This window comes from Caenorhabditis briggsae (assembly GCF_000004555.2).
Source record: "Caenorhabditis briggsae complete genome, chrI, whole genome shotgun sequence".
NCBI classification, from domain to species: domain Eukaryota; kingdom Metazoa; phylum Nematoda; class Chromadorea; order Rhabditida; family Rhabditidae; genus Caenorhabditis; species Caenorhabditis briggsae.
Window position 1 is genome coordinate 5204647 of NC_013489.2, and position 17571 is coordinate 5222217.

The 17571-nt window shown below is 35.2% G+C and overlaps 3 protein-coding genes across 3 annotated transcripts; 2 read left to right on the forward strand and 1 right to left on the reverse strand.

Annotated features, from left to right (window-relative positions):
- Positions 1-281: 281 nt before the first annotated feature.
- CBG03865 lies at positions 282-1093 on the forward strand (the record flags this gene model as incomplete). The annotated part of the gene is made up of 3 exons (XM_002639249.2): positions 282-366; positions 540-812; positions 861-1093. The coding sequence occupies 3 exons, from the start codon at positions 282-284 to the stop codon at positions 1091-1093; spliced, it is 591 nt and encodes a 196-aa protein (XP_002639295.2).
- A 450-nt stretch (positions 1094-1543) lies between these two features.
- On the forward strand, positions 1544-1846 carry CBG03864 (the record flags this gene model as incomplete). The annotated part of the gene is made up of 2 exons (XM_002639248.2): positions 1544-1672; positions 1721-1846. The coding sequence occupies 2 exons, from the start codon at positions 1544-1546 to the stop codon at positions 1844-1846; spliced, it is 255 nt and encodes an 84-aa protein (XP_002639294.2).
- Positions 1847-1916: 70 nt separating this feature from the next.
- CBG03863 lies at positions 1917-3362 on the reverse strand (the record flags this gene model as incomplete). The annotated part of the gene is made up of 5 exons (XM_002639247.1): positions 1917-2171; positions 2218-2307; positions 2353-2432; positions 2476-2706; positions 3245-3362. 5 exons carry the CDS (start codon positions 3360-3362, stop codon positions 1917-1919), a joined length of 774 nt encoding a protein of 257 aa, XP_002639293.1.
- Between the last annotated feature and the right edge of the window lie 14209 nt (positions 3363-17571).

Here is a 17571-nt window from a genome sequence, read left to right on the forward strand (position 1 = left end):
AGTGTTCCAGTTGGAAAATTAGCTCTCCAATCCCGTAATCCTTTGGTGAAATCAAATTTGCTTATTTTGTCTCTACAATTATCATAAACGAAGTTGGGATCAAAATCTAGGAATTCATTATTTTCGAAAGCGTTTCTGTTGAACACATCCAAAATCCCTTCAGCAACTCGCAACGATATATGGTCATTAATCGATGGAGTCTTATCCTGGAAATTTAATTTTTTTGAGGATCAAGTGCTGTGAGATAGACCGAGAAAGCAGTTGATACTAATAGAAACGTGATGAGAAAAACATTCATCACTCTTCAACAGAAGCTTCGTGAGAAACTGAAAGTTCGAGGAATACCTTCGGACTCTGAACACATAAGTATGTTATTGATACGTGTCAAAGAGTTTCTAACACAAAAAAAACGATTTTGATGAGTTTGAAATGTGTCATGTTCTCACGTGAAACCTCAATTCCACCCATCCATGCCACGAGGATCCCTCCACTCCTACTCGATCATCAGTCTTTTCAGTTGTTCATCTGATTCCCTTCAGAAGAAAACCCCTCCATCAGAATGAAGTTCCTCTTCTGGATTCTTGTGCTCCTCGCGTGCTCCACCGTTCACTGCAAACGTCGTGTTTCAAGAGATGAAGAAGCTGTCAGTGATCCAGAAAAGGATGCAGCTGACTTGGAACTGGCAAAGACTACTGCAACTGCATTTGCTGCGGATTTGATGAAAGTGAGAACCAGTGAAGACATCCATGATCTCACCAATTGGCTTTCCGATAATCTCATCTTCCAATTGTGCGACAATCGTTTGTACAAAAGTGAGTTTATTTTTCAGCATTTTCCAGAATACCATTAATTCTTTCCAGGTCACTTCGTCGCTTTCACCACTCACGCTCTCATCGAAGAAGAGAAATTCCCAGTGGCTCTGACTTTGGAAGTCGATAAGGCATTCACTCGTGGAGATGGTCTTTCTATGATTGTCAAAGCAAATGGATTCGTTTTCGAGGAGAACGATCAGCTCATTTTGGATTTTCAGAAGGACGAAGATGGCAAATATAAATTGGCTCATGGAACTATTCTCACATGTAGATACGAATAGAGATTTTACATCTCTCTAGAGTTTCTTGATTTAAGTAATTTGCCGACCCAATAAAGCTTTCTGAATAATAACTTTAATCTTTGATATAAAAATAAATCCAGTTGAAGTGCTCACAGGGTTACAAAGGCCCTGGTCCGAAATAGCTGCCCAGATAACTTTTAGGACAGACGAAATTAAATAATTTGAATATGGACGTGGATTTGACCCATATTTTTAATCAACGAGGGTTTTTTCACTCATAATTGTACGATTAACACTCAGCTCACGTGCGGTGGGGCGCGCTTTCCTACCAAGCCTTTTGGAGCCTTGTGCGTGCTCAATAAAAACAATTTTTAAAAAATTTTGCAAAAGAATTTAGAAAAATTTTTATTTCTTAAATTTCTATTACTCGCCCGTCTACTAGAAAAAAACAAAATGCCTTCGAAAACAAAACTCACAACGAAAATTTTAATGACGACTACAGAATCCGAAGATGACGAAGGACTCACACCAAGTTACGTTTACATTCTAATTGAATTTGCCTATATTTTAATGTTTGGAATTGTTGCTTATCTCATGAGACGATACAATTTTATGAAGGTTGGTTTCGAAGGATTACCGTAGATTTTTAGCATTCCAAAGTTTCAGACTGAAGACGACGCAGTCACAAAACATCACCGACGTCATTATGAGATGATGAAGAAGCAACAGGATGAATTGATTGAGAAACAGAGGACAAATGAGAACTTTTTGATTGCTGGAGATAATCAATAAATATTTTGAATTTTGACACATTTATTAATAAAATTTATTAGCAACTGAGAACTTGAAAACTAGAATTTTATCACCCGACAAGTGTTGGATTTGCTTTGTTTTGAACCAATTGATCGACAATCTTATCCCGATCAATGCCATGCACATTCAGATTAGGAATGATATGAGCCATATTGAGATCGATATCATTAATTCGTTCAAAGAAGTGAGCTTTAAATGGAAATCGTTGATTTGTTGTAGGAATCGGGAAGTTCATTCGAGTATGGTAGATATCTGTGAGCTCTTCGTCGTGTTTTTCGAGTGTTTCTTCTTGAAAATCGAACATCTGAAATTGAAAAATTTAGACTTAAAGAAATACAATATGTGTATACCTCATTGATTCCTGGAAGTGGAATATCTAAAGCAACAGCATGACTCGTGAATTTAGATGAATCAATTTCAGCGCCTACGATAAAAGAGTTCTAAAAAAGAGCTACTTAATTTGGTTTCAATAGCAATGTGCTCACCTGAAACGGCTGATGCTGACCATCTGTGAACAAATGTGGCATATTCGCATACTGTCGATAGTTCTTCCTCAGATTCAAGTCTGAAATCGTATCGTATCAAAATGATCATCTTCACATGCTTACCGAGAAAATTGACACCCTGAAGAGCGTATCCAGCTCCCCAAGAATCACCGAAATCATTATTGGTTCCTACTGCAACCATATGGGTAAATGGATTCAACTGAGCATGTCCGGAGAAATGTTTCTCTTGTCCCGGAAGTGAAACATCGGGAACTGGTTGAGTTTTATGGTAGAGTTTGTTTCCAGCAATGTACAGATTCGGAAGATAAGGACCAGAACGATGATCGGATACACCTGGAAATAAGGAAAAATGGCATTTTTCGGAATATCGAATATTCCGAGATACAAAATTTACGAATTTCTGAATATTCTGATTTTGAAAGTTTTGGTATTTTATAATTTCAAAAGTTTCGGAACTTCGGAATTTCGGAATCCTCCTTTCTCATCACACAACGCGAAAACGTGGTGAAAAAGTAAAAAGCTTCGGAAATATTACGGATTCTGGAATTTCAGTTAAGACCAAAGTATCCTATTTGAGGAATCCTTCAAGTTTGTGATAATTGAAATGTTTTGCACATAATTGTCTCAAACTTTATGATGAAAATTCAAATATTTCTTTCTGAGATTTAGAATTTCAAAAATCCCTCAACCTTATAAGAGGTTGTTGAATTTTCATAGTTTTAGTTTTCCCAATACATATTCAGAGACTAAGTTTGACCTTTCTATATTTCGTCATGTCTACATGACGATTACGAAAAACAATAAAATATTCTAGAAAGACCATCAAAAGTCCATAATGTGAAAAAAAAAACAAGAGTGTTTACTGACTCACCGAATGGAAGTCGTATCAATCCGATTCCTCGAGGGCGTAGTCCTTCGATACGTGGCAATATAAAAACGACAAAAAGGACAATGACTAGAAAAGAAGAAGTCGTCAGTTTCGACGCCATTACACATTATACCAAAGTAGATATCAGGAATACTTTGATCATTGGAAGAGGGAGATTCGAAGAAAAAAAGGTAAAAAAAGAGAGAAATATAGATTTGGAGGGTAGAGATAAAAACAGAAAGATATCATTTTTCTGGAGACAAGAAGAAGAAGCCATAACGAGAATTCAATCATTTCGTGTTTAGCGAGAATTTCCACAATCAGATGGGTTGTCTGCCATCTTCAGGTTTCAATGGTTTCGGAAAAAAAACAAGGGGAAAGTTTCTGTATGTAGATCGGAACTGAAATTTTTAAACTAGGAGTTCTGTATTTCTCAAAACACTGATTTTTCTATTGAACAAAAACTTAAACTTGAATATTGTTCTGCAACATTTTTCCGGTATTTGATAAAACTCGCAAGTGGGAGCTGGAAGCTGTAGATCCATTTGGAAGCATCACCGATGACGTTTTTTGCCTGTGACTATGATCTAGATCTCGTTGAAAATATTTTTCATCAGAAAAAAGTTGGTGATATTATGATAGACGATCCCTGAAAACGTCGTCTAGCATTGCTTTTCAAATTTTTTAAAAGTACAGTATTCCCATTCTCTTCATCACTTTAAAATGTCTATGCATATTTTTTTAAAAAATTACTGAAATTCGTCATTCGGTGATCACAGTTCACTTACTCTCCGCTACTCATTTCTTCTTCTTATTATCATTCGGGATTTTGCCTGCATCCTAAAAAAATGATTACGAAACGAACATCATATTGTGATCGAGTGACTTCACATGAATTTCTCTACGGACCAAACCGGTCTCTTATCCCTCTTAATTTCCCCCATTATGTTGTTCCATTTTGCGCTACAATGAACATTTTCGTGGATGATCGGCGGGAAATTGGCGATCTGTCTCTAGCTGATAACAACAATAGGTCAATTAAGTGAAATTTAGAAAAAGGAAAAGAAGAAGAGGATAGTGGTGATTAGCCGATTAGTGGTTTTTGGAATGAAAAGTTGGAAACGAGAATCGGAAGATCATTTGGGTAGAAGATGCAACTCAGGAGTCGGTCACTTCTGACTGGAGGTTGGGTAGATTCTTACAGTACCGAAAAAAACATTCAATACTTGTGATTTTGTAGCTTTGAAGCGATCCCTCAAACAATATTTTCGAGACGTACATTTTAGGCTCAAGACGTTTTTTTTCTAATTTTTCAAAACTTGCTGTAAAATTCAGGTCGAGCGATTAGAGGTACGAACTTGAATACTCATGAATTTTTGTTAAAATCTAGCAAAGTTGGAAGAAAGTAAAGAGGAAACGGATAACATGTAATCCTTGGAGGTTCTCCATTTTTTGCCGTTGAAAGTTGAGAAGGAACGGCGGCTTGTTGCTAGTGAAATCTGTGACAGGATTGTGAATTTTGAAGAAAAGTCATCACAAAATCTCAAATGATTTCAGAACTTTTTGATCATTTTATTTACTTTTTGTACTCTCAACAAATACATTCAAAATCAACGACTAGATACTTCAATACAACTTCCAGAAGAAAAGTTTTTACATTTTTTTCCCCAGACTCTCTTCTTCTTTTTCCATCTCATCGTGTTCTTTAAAGTCTTGAGTTGCTTGAGTTGCATTTTTGTTATTTTGATGTCTGCTCGTCTAGTCTAGTTCCATTATTTTCTTGTTCTCGAATCACCCCCTGCTGTCCAAACATTTCGATGTTATTAAGTAAAAATTTGCAAATTTTTTTCGAATTACAATTTCACACTTTTCTGGCAAACCGACGTTTTTCCATGAAGAAAGTTTCCATTCAAAAAAGTTGATAAGGAGATTTTTTCGCAAATTTCGTTTTTTTGTGTTGACTTCCTTTGTCGTCGAGTTGTTTTGATGAAACAGCAACAAACGAAAAATGGGGTCAAATCGGAAAACAGTTGAATATTTGTTCAGAGTGTGGGTGGTTGGCATTTTATGTTTTGATGTTTTCAGACTGGGACCGAGAGAGCAAAGATGATCCCTCACAATCAGTTGGGGTTACTGTAGTTGTGTGATCTGAAACTTTTGACTACGAAATTATTGAGAGTTTTCTGAAAGTTTTCTAAAACGGTTACGAAACATTTGTTTCATTGAAAAAAATTGCAGTCCAGAGAGTAAGGAAAGGTAAATAGGGGAATATGAAAATTTCGCTGATACACAATATTCTAGATCATAGACGATTCTTTATCAAAAAGAAGTTGTTTTGAGTAAAAATCGTAACACCTGTAATAGAAGAACTGGCTATTTTTGATATCTTTCAAAAGCAATGAGATATATGAGCTCGAAGTAGGTCCACAATAGTTATATTAGATCCACAATAGTTATATTGAACGGCGGAACCCGTGAGATGTCGGCTGCTCTCCCAGACACCCCTATATAAGTGAACCACCCATCTCCAATATTTCTTATGTTCTTCCGAGAATATGTTCTTCCGAGAACATATACTAAAATTGGAACAATACAGAGAAGATTAGCATGGCCCCTGCGCAAGGATGACACGCAAATTCGTGAAGCGTTCCAAATTTTTTGACCTGTTTTATTTTTGACCCTATTTCTAGGTGCTGAATTGAATCAGCTCAAGGTTCATCGAAGAAAGTGTATTCTATTATATATTGTGGTAGTGTATCCTGGTGGTTTTATGGTTCCAGAAACTCTTTGATTTTCAGAATGCATTCGAAACAGTATCCTAAAATTTGTACTCTGATTCGATTTTTACTCCCCAAACAAGTCCTTCAAATTCAACGACATGTTGCTCTTTGTCTTCTGAAAACTGAAAAATTTATTGCGTACGAACGTACAGTTCATGTGGGTAGTGCATCTGAATCAACATGACTATGAGTACAAAAAAAAACTCATTTTCAGGAAAAAACCATCAAAACAAAGACTATTTGAGAACAGCTGAAAATGAAAAGGGGCGCGTTATTTGAATAACAAGAACAACCTGAAAAAAACTGATCGAACATTGAAGAAAGAGTGAGGGAATGGGAGGGAAATTGGTGCGGGGCCCAATGGGGTGTTTTATGTTTTCGTCCGCGTCGTTCAGTTTACTTGTCCTTTTTGTTTTCCACTTTTTTCAGTCAGTGCAAGACCATCATCCCTGCGTCTCAAAAAAAGGGTCTAATTCATCGGTTCCCTCTTTTTTTCCTCTCGTTGGTTTTGTGTTTTTCTTGATTCATAGGGAACAGACTGGAATGCTCCAAAGACTAGTTGAAGAGAAAGCAGCGAGGGTCCCTTATTTTATAGTTTTGTACTTCTAGTTCAGAAGAGACAGCTTCTGGGATTTCCCCTCACTTCTATTTCTGGGCGTTACTTGTTTATATCACTTATTGCATGTTCCAAGTTCTAGCTCTTTGTTTTTTTTCTATTTTCCGGTTTTACAGATGCATTATTATTTGTGTTTTTTCCGAACTTAAGTAATTGCCCAAACATGAGCTCCCGCTATATTCATGATTATGCAATATTTAGAAGTTTTCTAGTCAGGAATTTGAAAACCTGGAAAATTTAAGAAATTTTATTTTCGAAACTTTAAGAAATTCTAATCTTTTAAAAGTTGAAAATTTCTGATTTTTAAGACATTCAAATTTTGAGAAATTCTAACTTTTGAAAAAATTAAGAAAATCTGATTTTCAAGGAATTATATTTTTTAGATTTATAAAATTCTTATTCTCAAGAGAATCTTATTTTCGAAAATTCTAAATATTGTGGTTTTTCAGAAAATATGATTTTTGAGAATTCCTAATTTTTTAAAATTTATGAAATTCTGATTTTTAACAAATTCCAATTTTTGAAAAATTTAAAAAAATCCGGTGTTTCTAATTGTTGAAGATTTTACTCAATTGGGAGGAGCTTATAATTCTGAACGGGTTGCTCCGAGAACATAAACCGTTCTCGCCTGAAAACCCAAAACGAAAAAGTATCATTCTTGCTTTCCAGAAATAAAGTCATATGCTAGAAATATTATTTCAAAACATTCCTCAGCACTCTTTGACACACTTTTTTGTTTGACATAGAGGAGACTAGATCACCGGGTATTTTCGAATCGAAGACGCTGTTTATGAATTTTTTCGATGCGTTCAATTTTTTCCTATCTTTTTTGTATGTTTTTCGACTCTTCATTTGAACGAATTTTGGTTTGAGTCGCAAAAATCTGTGCAAGAAGTATGTTTTTTTGAGCCTAACTGAAATTTGACCTGACTGTTTACTAGATACAGGATCGTGTCTCTCGCCTCTTTGTCAAAGATCTTGTTTCATTTTTGCTTGTTGCAATTCTTGGAATTATAGTTTATTTCGCTTTTTCATCATTGTTACTTTCAATATTTTTAAACCTTATACAAAGGATTGATTTCAATTGTTATATAATTGACATCGTAAATTGCGAAGTGTCAAATCTCTTATACCACTTTTTAAAGTACCGGCAGAAAGTTTATTAATTTTACGAATATTTTTCTCTACTGTAAACCTTTGCATACTTGAATACTTTTCTCTACAGTAACCCTTCTCATTTTCGAATATTTTTTTCCAGAAACACAACAAGTTTCGAGTCGGGAAACTTTTAAGTGGTTTATCTCATTATGATTAATTTATACAAAAAAGTTATCAACCATAACTTAAAGCACTATTTTTGTTTAGTAGATCAGAAATTTTTCAGTTTCACTCAACATTATCAATTCTATTTTTAAGTGTCCGAATTTGGCTTTTTGAATAGGCTAAATTTATTAATTTTTGGTGTATACTGTCCATCCGAAACTCCATCTACTGACTGTGTCTCTCATTCCCAGGAGAACATAGCCCAACAATCACCCTTCCCGAGGTCCACAGCAGTTATAGTGGACGGCGGAACCCGTGAGATGTCGGCTGCTCTCCCAGACACCCCTATATAAGTGAACCACCCATCTCCATTATTTGCTCACAACTTACCGTACTACTTTAGAACTCTTGTAAAATTTCCGTTCGCTGAAGACCATCTCCAGCATTTTTCGATATATCTTTTCTACTGGATTGTGCATTTTACAGTTCTACTTTACATTTAGTTTGAAAATCAATTTTCTTTGTTTCAATTGAAGCTGAAGTTTTTAAATTTTCTTTTTTGCGAGTTTAAATGTTTACAGCTTTTGAGAAATCGGAAAATCTCTGAAGTTCCGAGTTTTGAAATGGAAATCAACAAAAGGGTCGAATCCTTGTGTTTTAATTCTGACAAACTAGAATATTATTCAGTTTGCATAAAACATTTTATGAAAAGTTTCCCCTGTCACTTTCTATGTTCACAGGTTCGCAATACCGTATCACTTGTTGATTTCCTTTAATTTAATCCAGTCATCCCAATGATCAGAGTGCAAAACCAATCATATTTTTCGGAATGTTTTTCAATCCCTCCTCCTATTTTTCCATTATTTTCCAATTATTGTCTTTTTTTCCAGTTCTACAGAATGATTGGTCAGATTTCCGGTGCAAAAAGCATTCGTTGTTTACCATACCGTCAAATAATTTCACTTCAAAAAAAACCAGAAGTGTACTTTCCGTCTTTTTTTCTGCAAACAAAAAAGTTCATTCAACAAAAATCATTGAATCTCTATATTATTTCTGGAAAAGGGGATTCTGAAATTCTGAAAGCTTCTGCAGACTTGCATTTTGCGATAGCTCCTAAACAGATATTAAACTAGAACATTCGTAACTGATTCTTCGAATCCAAATGACCTTTTTTATATAAAATATTTTGAGTTTAGAGCAAAAAGATGCAGTTAGTGTCATTCAAATTGGCATAAACTATTCAAGGTTAAATGAAAAAAACATTATGATCTCTGAATTTTGTCAAATTTTTGATCTTGAGGGGAAAGAAGGGAAAAGAGGGAGGACATCGGATTTTAGGTTTCCAAATTACGATTTTTAGCGATTCAGAAACATAAATATGCAAAAAATAAATGGTTTTTATTCGACAACAAAACTATGACTAACCTAGATAATTACCTTCGTCAGTGTCATCTCTTGTTTTTGCTTTTTTATTTCGTCACTTTCTTTTTCACAGTTCATCATTTGGGCTAGAAAAATACATTTTAAGAGAACGCGAGCTTTGATGACCAGAGTTATTCTTCCGTCGGATGTGAACGCGCTTAAATCGTACCAACTTCTAGTTATTCTTGTTAGAGCTGTTTTGTTGCTGAAACTTCGCAAACTTCGCAAAAACTCCACAATGAGATCAATTTAAATTAAAAGGTCGTAATGTCTATCTGACTGTTATTGAATAATGCTCAAGACTTCGAAAAGTTAGGTTTCAGCTTATAAACGTCGTGAAATGTTTTTCTAGATCACATAATAACAAAAGTTTAATTGATTCATCTTTTCCAGAATTACCATAATCACTCTAAAAGAACGCCACCGCTAACGTTTAAATTTAGGCTGATTTATCTCAGTTCCTGTGAAAGATTGCAAAAGTAATTAGCTGATAAAATGTTTACCATAATATTGAAAATGTTTTATCAGTTGATCATCTTTTGATATCTCTTACAGGAACTGAGATAAATTGGCTCAACATTGGAAGTTAGGGGTAGGGTTCTATTAGAGTCCTTACGGTATATTTTCTGAGCAGGGATTATGGGAAACTTTTTAAATTATTAAATAAATTGTTTGAACGGCAATTTTGGGATTTCAGAAGAAAATTGTTCGTGTTCATGAAAAACTGTTTTGTGTCAAAGGTACTTATTTCGAAAATCGGGCTAGCTTTTTTGTCGAATTAAATAAAACTGTCCCACTTAATTTACAGAAATTATAGTTTTTCATACAGTATCGGATTTGGGGGCGGGCCTCGTAAATCGACACAAACGCCGCTCGTGAGATAGTTTTTAAATTTCGACAATATCAAAAATAGAAAACAAAAATGGAACCTCTTATCTTAATATTCAGATTTTCTCTTTTTCTATTATTATTTTGCTCTTTGAGCTCGTTCATCTCTTTATTTGTATAATCTTCTCTAGGAAGTCCTTTCGTTTACTCCCGTTCCGACTTTTTTCATCTTAATTCCTGGATTCTATTTTCTACTTCCCATGCCCTTTTTCTTTTCTAGCAATATTCAAATGTTTGTGTTCCTTTTTAGATTCGACAAGCGATCAGCAATCATTCCCTTTTCCTTTTAAATTTTTTTTGATTCCAGGAAACTAGTGCTTTTAAGACTATTGTTAGTTCAGTAAAAGTTATAGATTAAATAAAAAACCCAGAAAATATTTATTTTCCAAAATATAAAACTCAAAGTGATTATGATCTAATGATCTTTTCGTTTTTCTATGACCTCCTAAAGAATTTTTCGGTCATTTTTTTCTTTGAAAAACTATGCTTTGACCACACACAAGTTTTTTTGCAAAAAGAGACTTGTGACATTCATGTTTAATAAGGTTCCCACGAGCACTTTGGGAGCAAGAGAGAATAGGTGAAAGAAGAAACAACTTTGGACCCCTTCTGATTTTTTCTTACTTTATTTATTTGATGGGAATTATTAGAATTTAAATTATTGAAAGATCAAGTTATTTCTCCTATTTTTAATTTTTTGATCTTACGGAAGAAAACCGGGGAAGACCCATCCGGCCAAGGACAATATTTAGATCCAATGGAAGATTTAGGTTTAGATCTTTATCTGAAAGTGATCTCTTATGGGGCGAAGTACGATGTGATTTTTTCATCTCTAAATTCTCTCAGTTTTCTGAATTTCTTTTTAAAATGTTAAAAGAGAAGTCTCGAAATGAAGTCAACCCATTCCCTTCAAAAACAGAATGTACATTTCGAACTAAAAGAAATCAGAACCTTCCATATTGGTTTTTTTAAACGGTGTACGTGTAGTGCCCCTCATTCCCAGGAGCACTTCTTCTTCCCTTCCCGCGATCTACCGTTTTTATAGTGGACGGCGGAACCCGTGAGATGTCGGCTGCTGTTTCAGACAACCCTATATAAGTAAATCGCCCTCCAGTATTTGTTCTTCCGAGAACATATACAAAAATTGGAGCAATACAGAGAAGATTAGCATGGCCCCTGCGCAAGGATGACACGTAAATTCGTGAAGCGTTCCAAATATTTTGACTTACTTTTTTTTCTATTTCCTGAATGCCCCCACATTCAATTTAAACTTATATGATAGCTTTCCCTCAACTTAAGCCATTAGTTCTTTTACCGAAAATTTTCAAAAGTTCGAATAGAACATGTAAATACTTCATTTCCTATTGAGATGAAGTTTCTAGCCCTCAGAGAAGTCGAATTTTGTACTTTTCCCCAATTGGAACAGAAGCAGAACTTGCAATCTGAACTGTTTTCTTTTCTTCTAGACTACAATCTAGACTGAACACATATTTAATCTGGTCTTCTTTCTTGATTTTGAACTCACCCCGGAGATTCTCAAACCTCTGACGAAATCTACAGTAGTCCATTTTTCGATTCTATTCTTGTTTTTTTTTCCCAGACTGAAAATTGAACATCTCCTTCTTGTTCTTTCTTTTCCTTCTTGCGCTCTTTCGCCTCTTTTTGCTCCATTCCGGACCGCTGAAAGCTCTGAAAGCGTGTCAAAAACATGTTCCTTCTTCTTCCCGCTTCTTCTTTCATTTTTCCTTATTTCCAGTTCCACTTGTTTTCCTTTTTCAAGGAATCTGTGCACCGCCGCGCATCCTTTTGTTCTGCGTCTCTTCTTGTTACCTACTCTCTAAGTGCATCTGGAACAGAAAAAGAAAAAAGCTGCACATGTACAAAAGAGGCTCTGAAAACCGGGCCAATGTTTTCTATTTTTCTTTTCCTTCTTCTTTTTCTTGTTGTTGCTTCTCTCTCATCGGGACAATTCAATTGGATCGTGAGCAGAAAATGATGTGTATGGAGCAAAAAAAAAGAGAGGAAAAGAGGGCGGGAGAAGGAAAAAAGGAGTCGTTCGGTCGGTCTTTGGTTAGTTTCCACACAGAAAAAAAAGAAGAACACAACAAAAATTGACAGAATCTCTTTCTTCCTTTCCTTCCATTTTTCTTCTTAATGTTGGGTTCTTGTTAGACGATCTTTCATTTTTGTCTCAATCCAATTCAACAGGACCGAAGCCATTTTTCCAGACAGAAAATTTCCAAATTTCCGAAGTTTTTTTGGGATGGAGTAGGAATAAGAGTTCAGTAGTTTTTGTAAGAGAGAAAATTGGGAAAAGGAATGGCGGAGTAATTTCCTGTTACTTCTTTGAAGGCGGAAAATTTTGAAAATCGTAAATTTCGAGTTTCTTGTGTAGTGTAGATAAACAATTTAATTCATGAAATCACTTTGAGAGAATTCAAGGCCCAGTATCCAAGGGTACATCGAAAAAGGGTACATCGAGTTCTTAGGGTACATTGGTTCCAAGGGTACATTGGGTTGTTCGGTACATGTAGGTGGACAAAAAAAGTAAATCAATATTTTTATACATACTATTTTGATTTCTGCTCAAAATTATAGGCTTAGGCTAAAACGCCTTACAGTCTAAGATCCCATGTACCCTCAGAACCAATGTACCCTAAGAACTCGATGTACCCTCGATGTACCCTTTTTCGTTGTATCCTTGGATCGTGGGCCACTTTTTACAGAAATTCACATTTCAAATAACCAACCGGTTTAAGCCTACCGTCGGGGGCTCAACTTCCTTGCTTACTTTATCTTACACTCGAAGTTCTAATTTCAGAATATCCAAGTTTTCGAGTCCCTAAATTTTATGACTATTTGAGCTTCCCAATTTTTACACTTCCCGAAATGTTGAATTACAGAAAATGCTGAATTTTTGAAACTCTGAAATCCGGAATGTTTGTATTCCCAAATTACAAGTTCCAAATATTCTAAACTGAATTTCAGTTTAAAATATTATTTTCTCTGCCTATTTTTATACTATTATTTATTTCTAGTCGAAATTACAAACTAGAGAACCTAAACACATCGTCACGACCAAACTTTTCTCTCTTTCTTGTTTCTATTTTCAATGTGTGACAGAAAAAAAGTGAATTAGATTTTCAATTAATGAGGTTTCTGTTCCGAGAGCAAACTATGTTGACAATTTTTTTCTAGTTTTAGTAGGTACAAATGTAATCTTTTATCGGAAATTTAAATGTATTCTTTATTTAGAGAAGGGTTGAAGAAGTCCGTAACAAGCTAAATGTCTAGGAATCTCACGCCTTCTGGCATTCAGAATTCTTTTGAGCTATCAGAGAAAAAGGTATTCTGAAACCTAATTTTTCTAACTACCCGAAATTCGGATTCCTTCGAATTTTCCATGTAGAACTCTACTTTCAATACTTTGTATTTCGGCTCCTCTCGGGGTACTGTATATTTATGTCTCTTTGGCGTAGAATCAGCTTTCTAAGACTGTTTTTGATTCATTAAACACCACTAAATACAATACACCATGTAGTATTTATGTTTATATTTTGATGTTTTCCCTTGTTTTGTAATTTCTTTTCAACAAACACAAATAATCATCAAAAATTGAATGGCCGACGATCGAGATTATCCGAAGACACCTACGAAAACTAGCTTGGGATAGTCCACCAATATGGGAATATTCGAGATGGTTCCACGTCACAACGAGATTAGGATTTAGTTGATTGGGGCGGAGTTGACATTTGATAAGAAGAACAAGTATGAGCTTTTTGGCTGAAAAAGTCAAAAGAGTTCTTGGAGAAAGAAGATGGGATTATCTTTAGAAGATTAGGAAAAGAAGAAGATGGAAATAGAAAATAAGTGTTTCATTAGAAGAGGAGGAAGATATTGGTTTATGCTGTGATACATGTTTGATTCTTGAAAGGGGCGGAGCTTCGATTTCTCACGAAGATTTTAAAAATTCATGTTGGTTGGAAATATGGAGAATGTGTTAGATCTAGGATCATGATCAGAACAGACTGTCGAGATGAAAACCGCAGCCCGGGCTGTGGATAAGTTACTGTGGACCAGACTTCGTTTTTTCGGAACTAAGCTCAGCCACTCAGAAACTGTTGGCCTTGTTTTCGACAGCCTTGCCAAACATGACCACAATAATTACTCCAACCCAAAAGGTCTCAGTATTTTCAGCTTTCAAGCTGTATTTTCGAAACTTCTGATTTATCTCAATTTTTTGCCTTTCTTTTTTATTCGAAAATTATCCTAAACCCCAACTTTCTGACTATCATCCTTTCATCTAATCTCTGCAACACTTTTTCTGACAACTTAATAACAATAAAGCCCTATTTTCAGATGTTTCCCCCACCACTTCTTTCCATAAAATTCTATATTCATTCATTGCAGTTCTTTAAAATTTGTACTCGATAGTCGAACTATGTTTCATTCTTTACATATCTCTCTGATTATTCGATTACCCTTGCAAAGGGTATTTTCTTGATGCATATTTATATTTACGCAATTCAAAGCCACCCAGGGGTGATTTAATGCTTTCTAGCTTTGTAGTCTCGTCTCGAATCAATCTTTGAATAAGATAAAAATAAATAAATTTAGATTGAATGTTTCAAGATCAGAATCATTTCGGAAGTACCAGACAACAAGTTTTGAGTTCGATGTGGGATTGTCAAATCGAAACACTTTTTCAATATTTTAACCAAATTTCGTTAGTATGAGGATTTTAACCAGAAGTAGGAAGACTACCTTCTAGCCATTACGGCAAAAATGCTCTAGGTGCACTTTTAGGATCTTAACCAAAAAAATCGAGCATGATCCGATCCGATCAGAACAAATTTTCCGAATCATCCAAAACACGTAGGTGGAATCAGGATCCTCTGATCTATGGTTGCAGAAAAATTTGCCACTTTCCATTAAAAGATTTGTATCCAAACCAGAGATGTTTGGGAAAGAACTTGGAGTATCCCAAAATTCCGAAAATTCTGACCATTTTTGGAATTTACCTGATGCTTTTTTTTGGGGATGGAGATTTTGAACTACAGTATATCAAAGGCGCCGAAAGTTTCTTTGCAGGTCTCAAGCGGAATTAATTCAGAACTTTTCTGCGTTTTCGTAACTTGTTGGTCAACTTTTTGAGCTTGTTTGATGGGGAAGTGAAATTTCAAAGTTTCGAAATTCGGAAATTTTGAAACTCGGAATTTTTGACATTCCGAAAAATTCCGAAAGACCGCTCTGAACATCCCTGCTGGTATCCAAACAAAGCAAATCTGTAATATGGAGTTTTTCTGTGTAAAAATGTTTCGAGATCGTAACCAGCTTTTCACCGATTTTGCAAGGTCCAATCTCCACAAGAAATCCATGACCTGTACAGCACTTTATCTAAATCGAAATGTAGGTTCTTTGAAAGTGATCTTTGTCGTAAATCGCAATTCTTCATCCATCGTTTTCCGGCTGTATAGTATCATTTTGATTCCTCACACGATTAATTGGATTGTCTCCTACGATATCGCATTCCATTATTGATCGTCTGGAAGTTCCTCTTCTGCAAACATTTATTTTCCGTTGTCCATGAAATTTTCCATTTGTTCCCGGTCAGACTTACCAACAAAAAACGATCTGACCTTCTCCGCGAGGTTGGAATTTGAATAAAATTAGCATATTAGTCAACGTTGGAACAGTTTAGTTGCATTAAAAACAGGTTACGTGGATGTGGCCGTACTTTGAGATAGGACAAATCAGAAGAAGTGTCTGCAAACAAAACAAACCATGATCTAGAGTTAATCAGTAACTTTCTTGATTTTCGAATCTGACGCATTTTTCCTGAATTTGAATTTGCCTGAACCAATTAAACATCTTGATTCTAGTGCCTTCTTTTTCTTCTCTTTTTAGTTATAAAATTGGCAGCCCCGCACAGTTTTGATGTCTTCTGTCCACTTTCCCTCTATAATTCCTTCAGAATCATGACGTCAATATTCAAAACCATTTGCTTCTCCACCAACGTCATCATGACTCATTTTTCTTGTTTCTTTTTTCTGTTTTTTTTTCCATGACCCTCTGAAACCTGGACAGTTTGATCAAATTTCAATTGATCTTTTGACCATACAGTATCACTTTTCAGTTTCTATTCAACTTGTACGGCCTAGTATCCATCTACAGATCTACAGACGGCACAAACTATGAAAGATTCCGAAAAGCGATAAATAACTTCTTGAAACGGAGATCAAGAAAATGAATTCACCTTTCTATGGGTCATACATAAATGCATCGTTTCATTGTGCCAATTTTTTTTGACAATTTCAATTTCTCTGTAGAATTCAAAGGTCCGTATTCAGATTTTTGAAGTGGAGGTACTTAGTGAGTAGATCTGGTGTGCCATCAGCGCTTTTTTTCCTGAATTCACATTATGGGAAATACAGAGTTCGTTGAAGTTGGAAATTTCCATAACTACGGTCAAAATGGTTTTATTATAAAAAATCCAGAATCATTTTTTTATATTTTAAATCTAAACAACAAGCAGATTTCCAACAAAAATAGACAGTTTTTATTTATTTATTTCGTTGATGAGCTATTATCTAAACCGTACTTTTTGAGTTTTCCTACTCTAATTTTTTCCATTTTGAACGTCCGAATACAATCAGACTACAGCTATAATATCAACCCTGATAACCTGTATCTTTTCGATCTCTTTATATCTCCTCTTATCATTTATCTCTTCTTTTTTCTCTCGATTTCTTCTTTCCCTTGTCTACAATTGTTCGAATTTGGATACGGACACAAACTACAGGTCTCCTACATTCTCAATTCTCTTTTCTTTCTTCTTTTATTTTTCCTTTTGGTATTAATTGTTGACTTTTCACGGAAACAGGCATTGAGTGAACTGTAGAGCATGTAACATCAACTACAAAATACAAGGGTAGTCTCGGGAAAAAGGATCAAAATGTTCATCTAAACCCATATTTCTTCTTCTTCTTCTTTATGATTTTTTTACTGCTTCTCCTTCAAAACCATTTGTGACCTGTGTTTTATGATTACTGTCATTTTGTTCTGTGTCATCCCAACCAGTACATTTCGTATTTCGTAAGCTGGCACAAGATCGGAGGGGTTTTGTATCCCGAGAGACACTATATACCTCCACTTTTTGCGCAACTTTTTGTCATCATCTGTGTATTGTGACAAAGAGAATTTGTGAAGGTTGTGATTGTAGTTTTACGATGGAGAGGGGTGGAGTAGATCAGCACAAGATACACGAATCAGAATATGATGATTATTGGTACTGTATGTCAAATTAGTGAAAGAGTGGTGATTTGATGATGAAACAATTTTTGGGGATAGTCAATAAACTG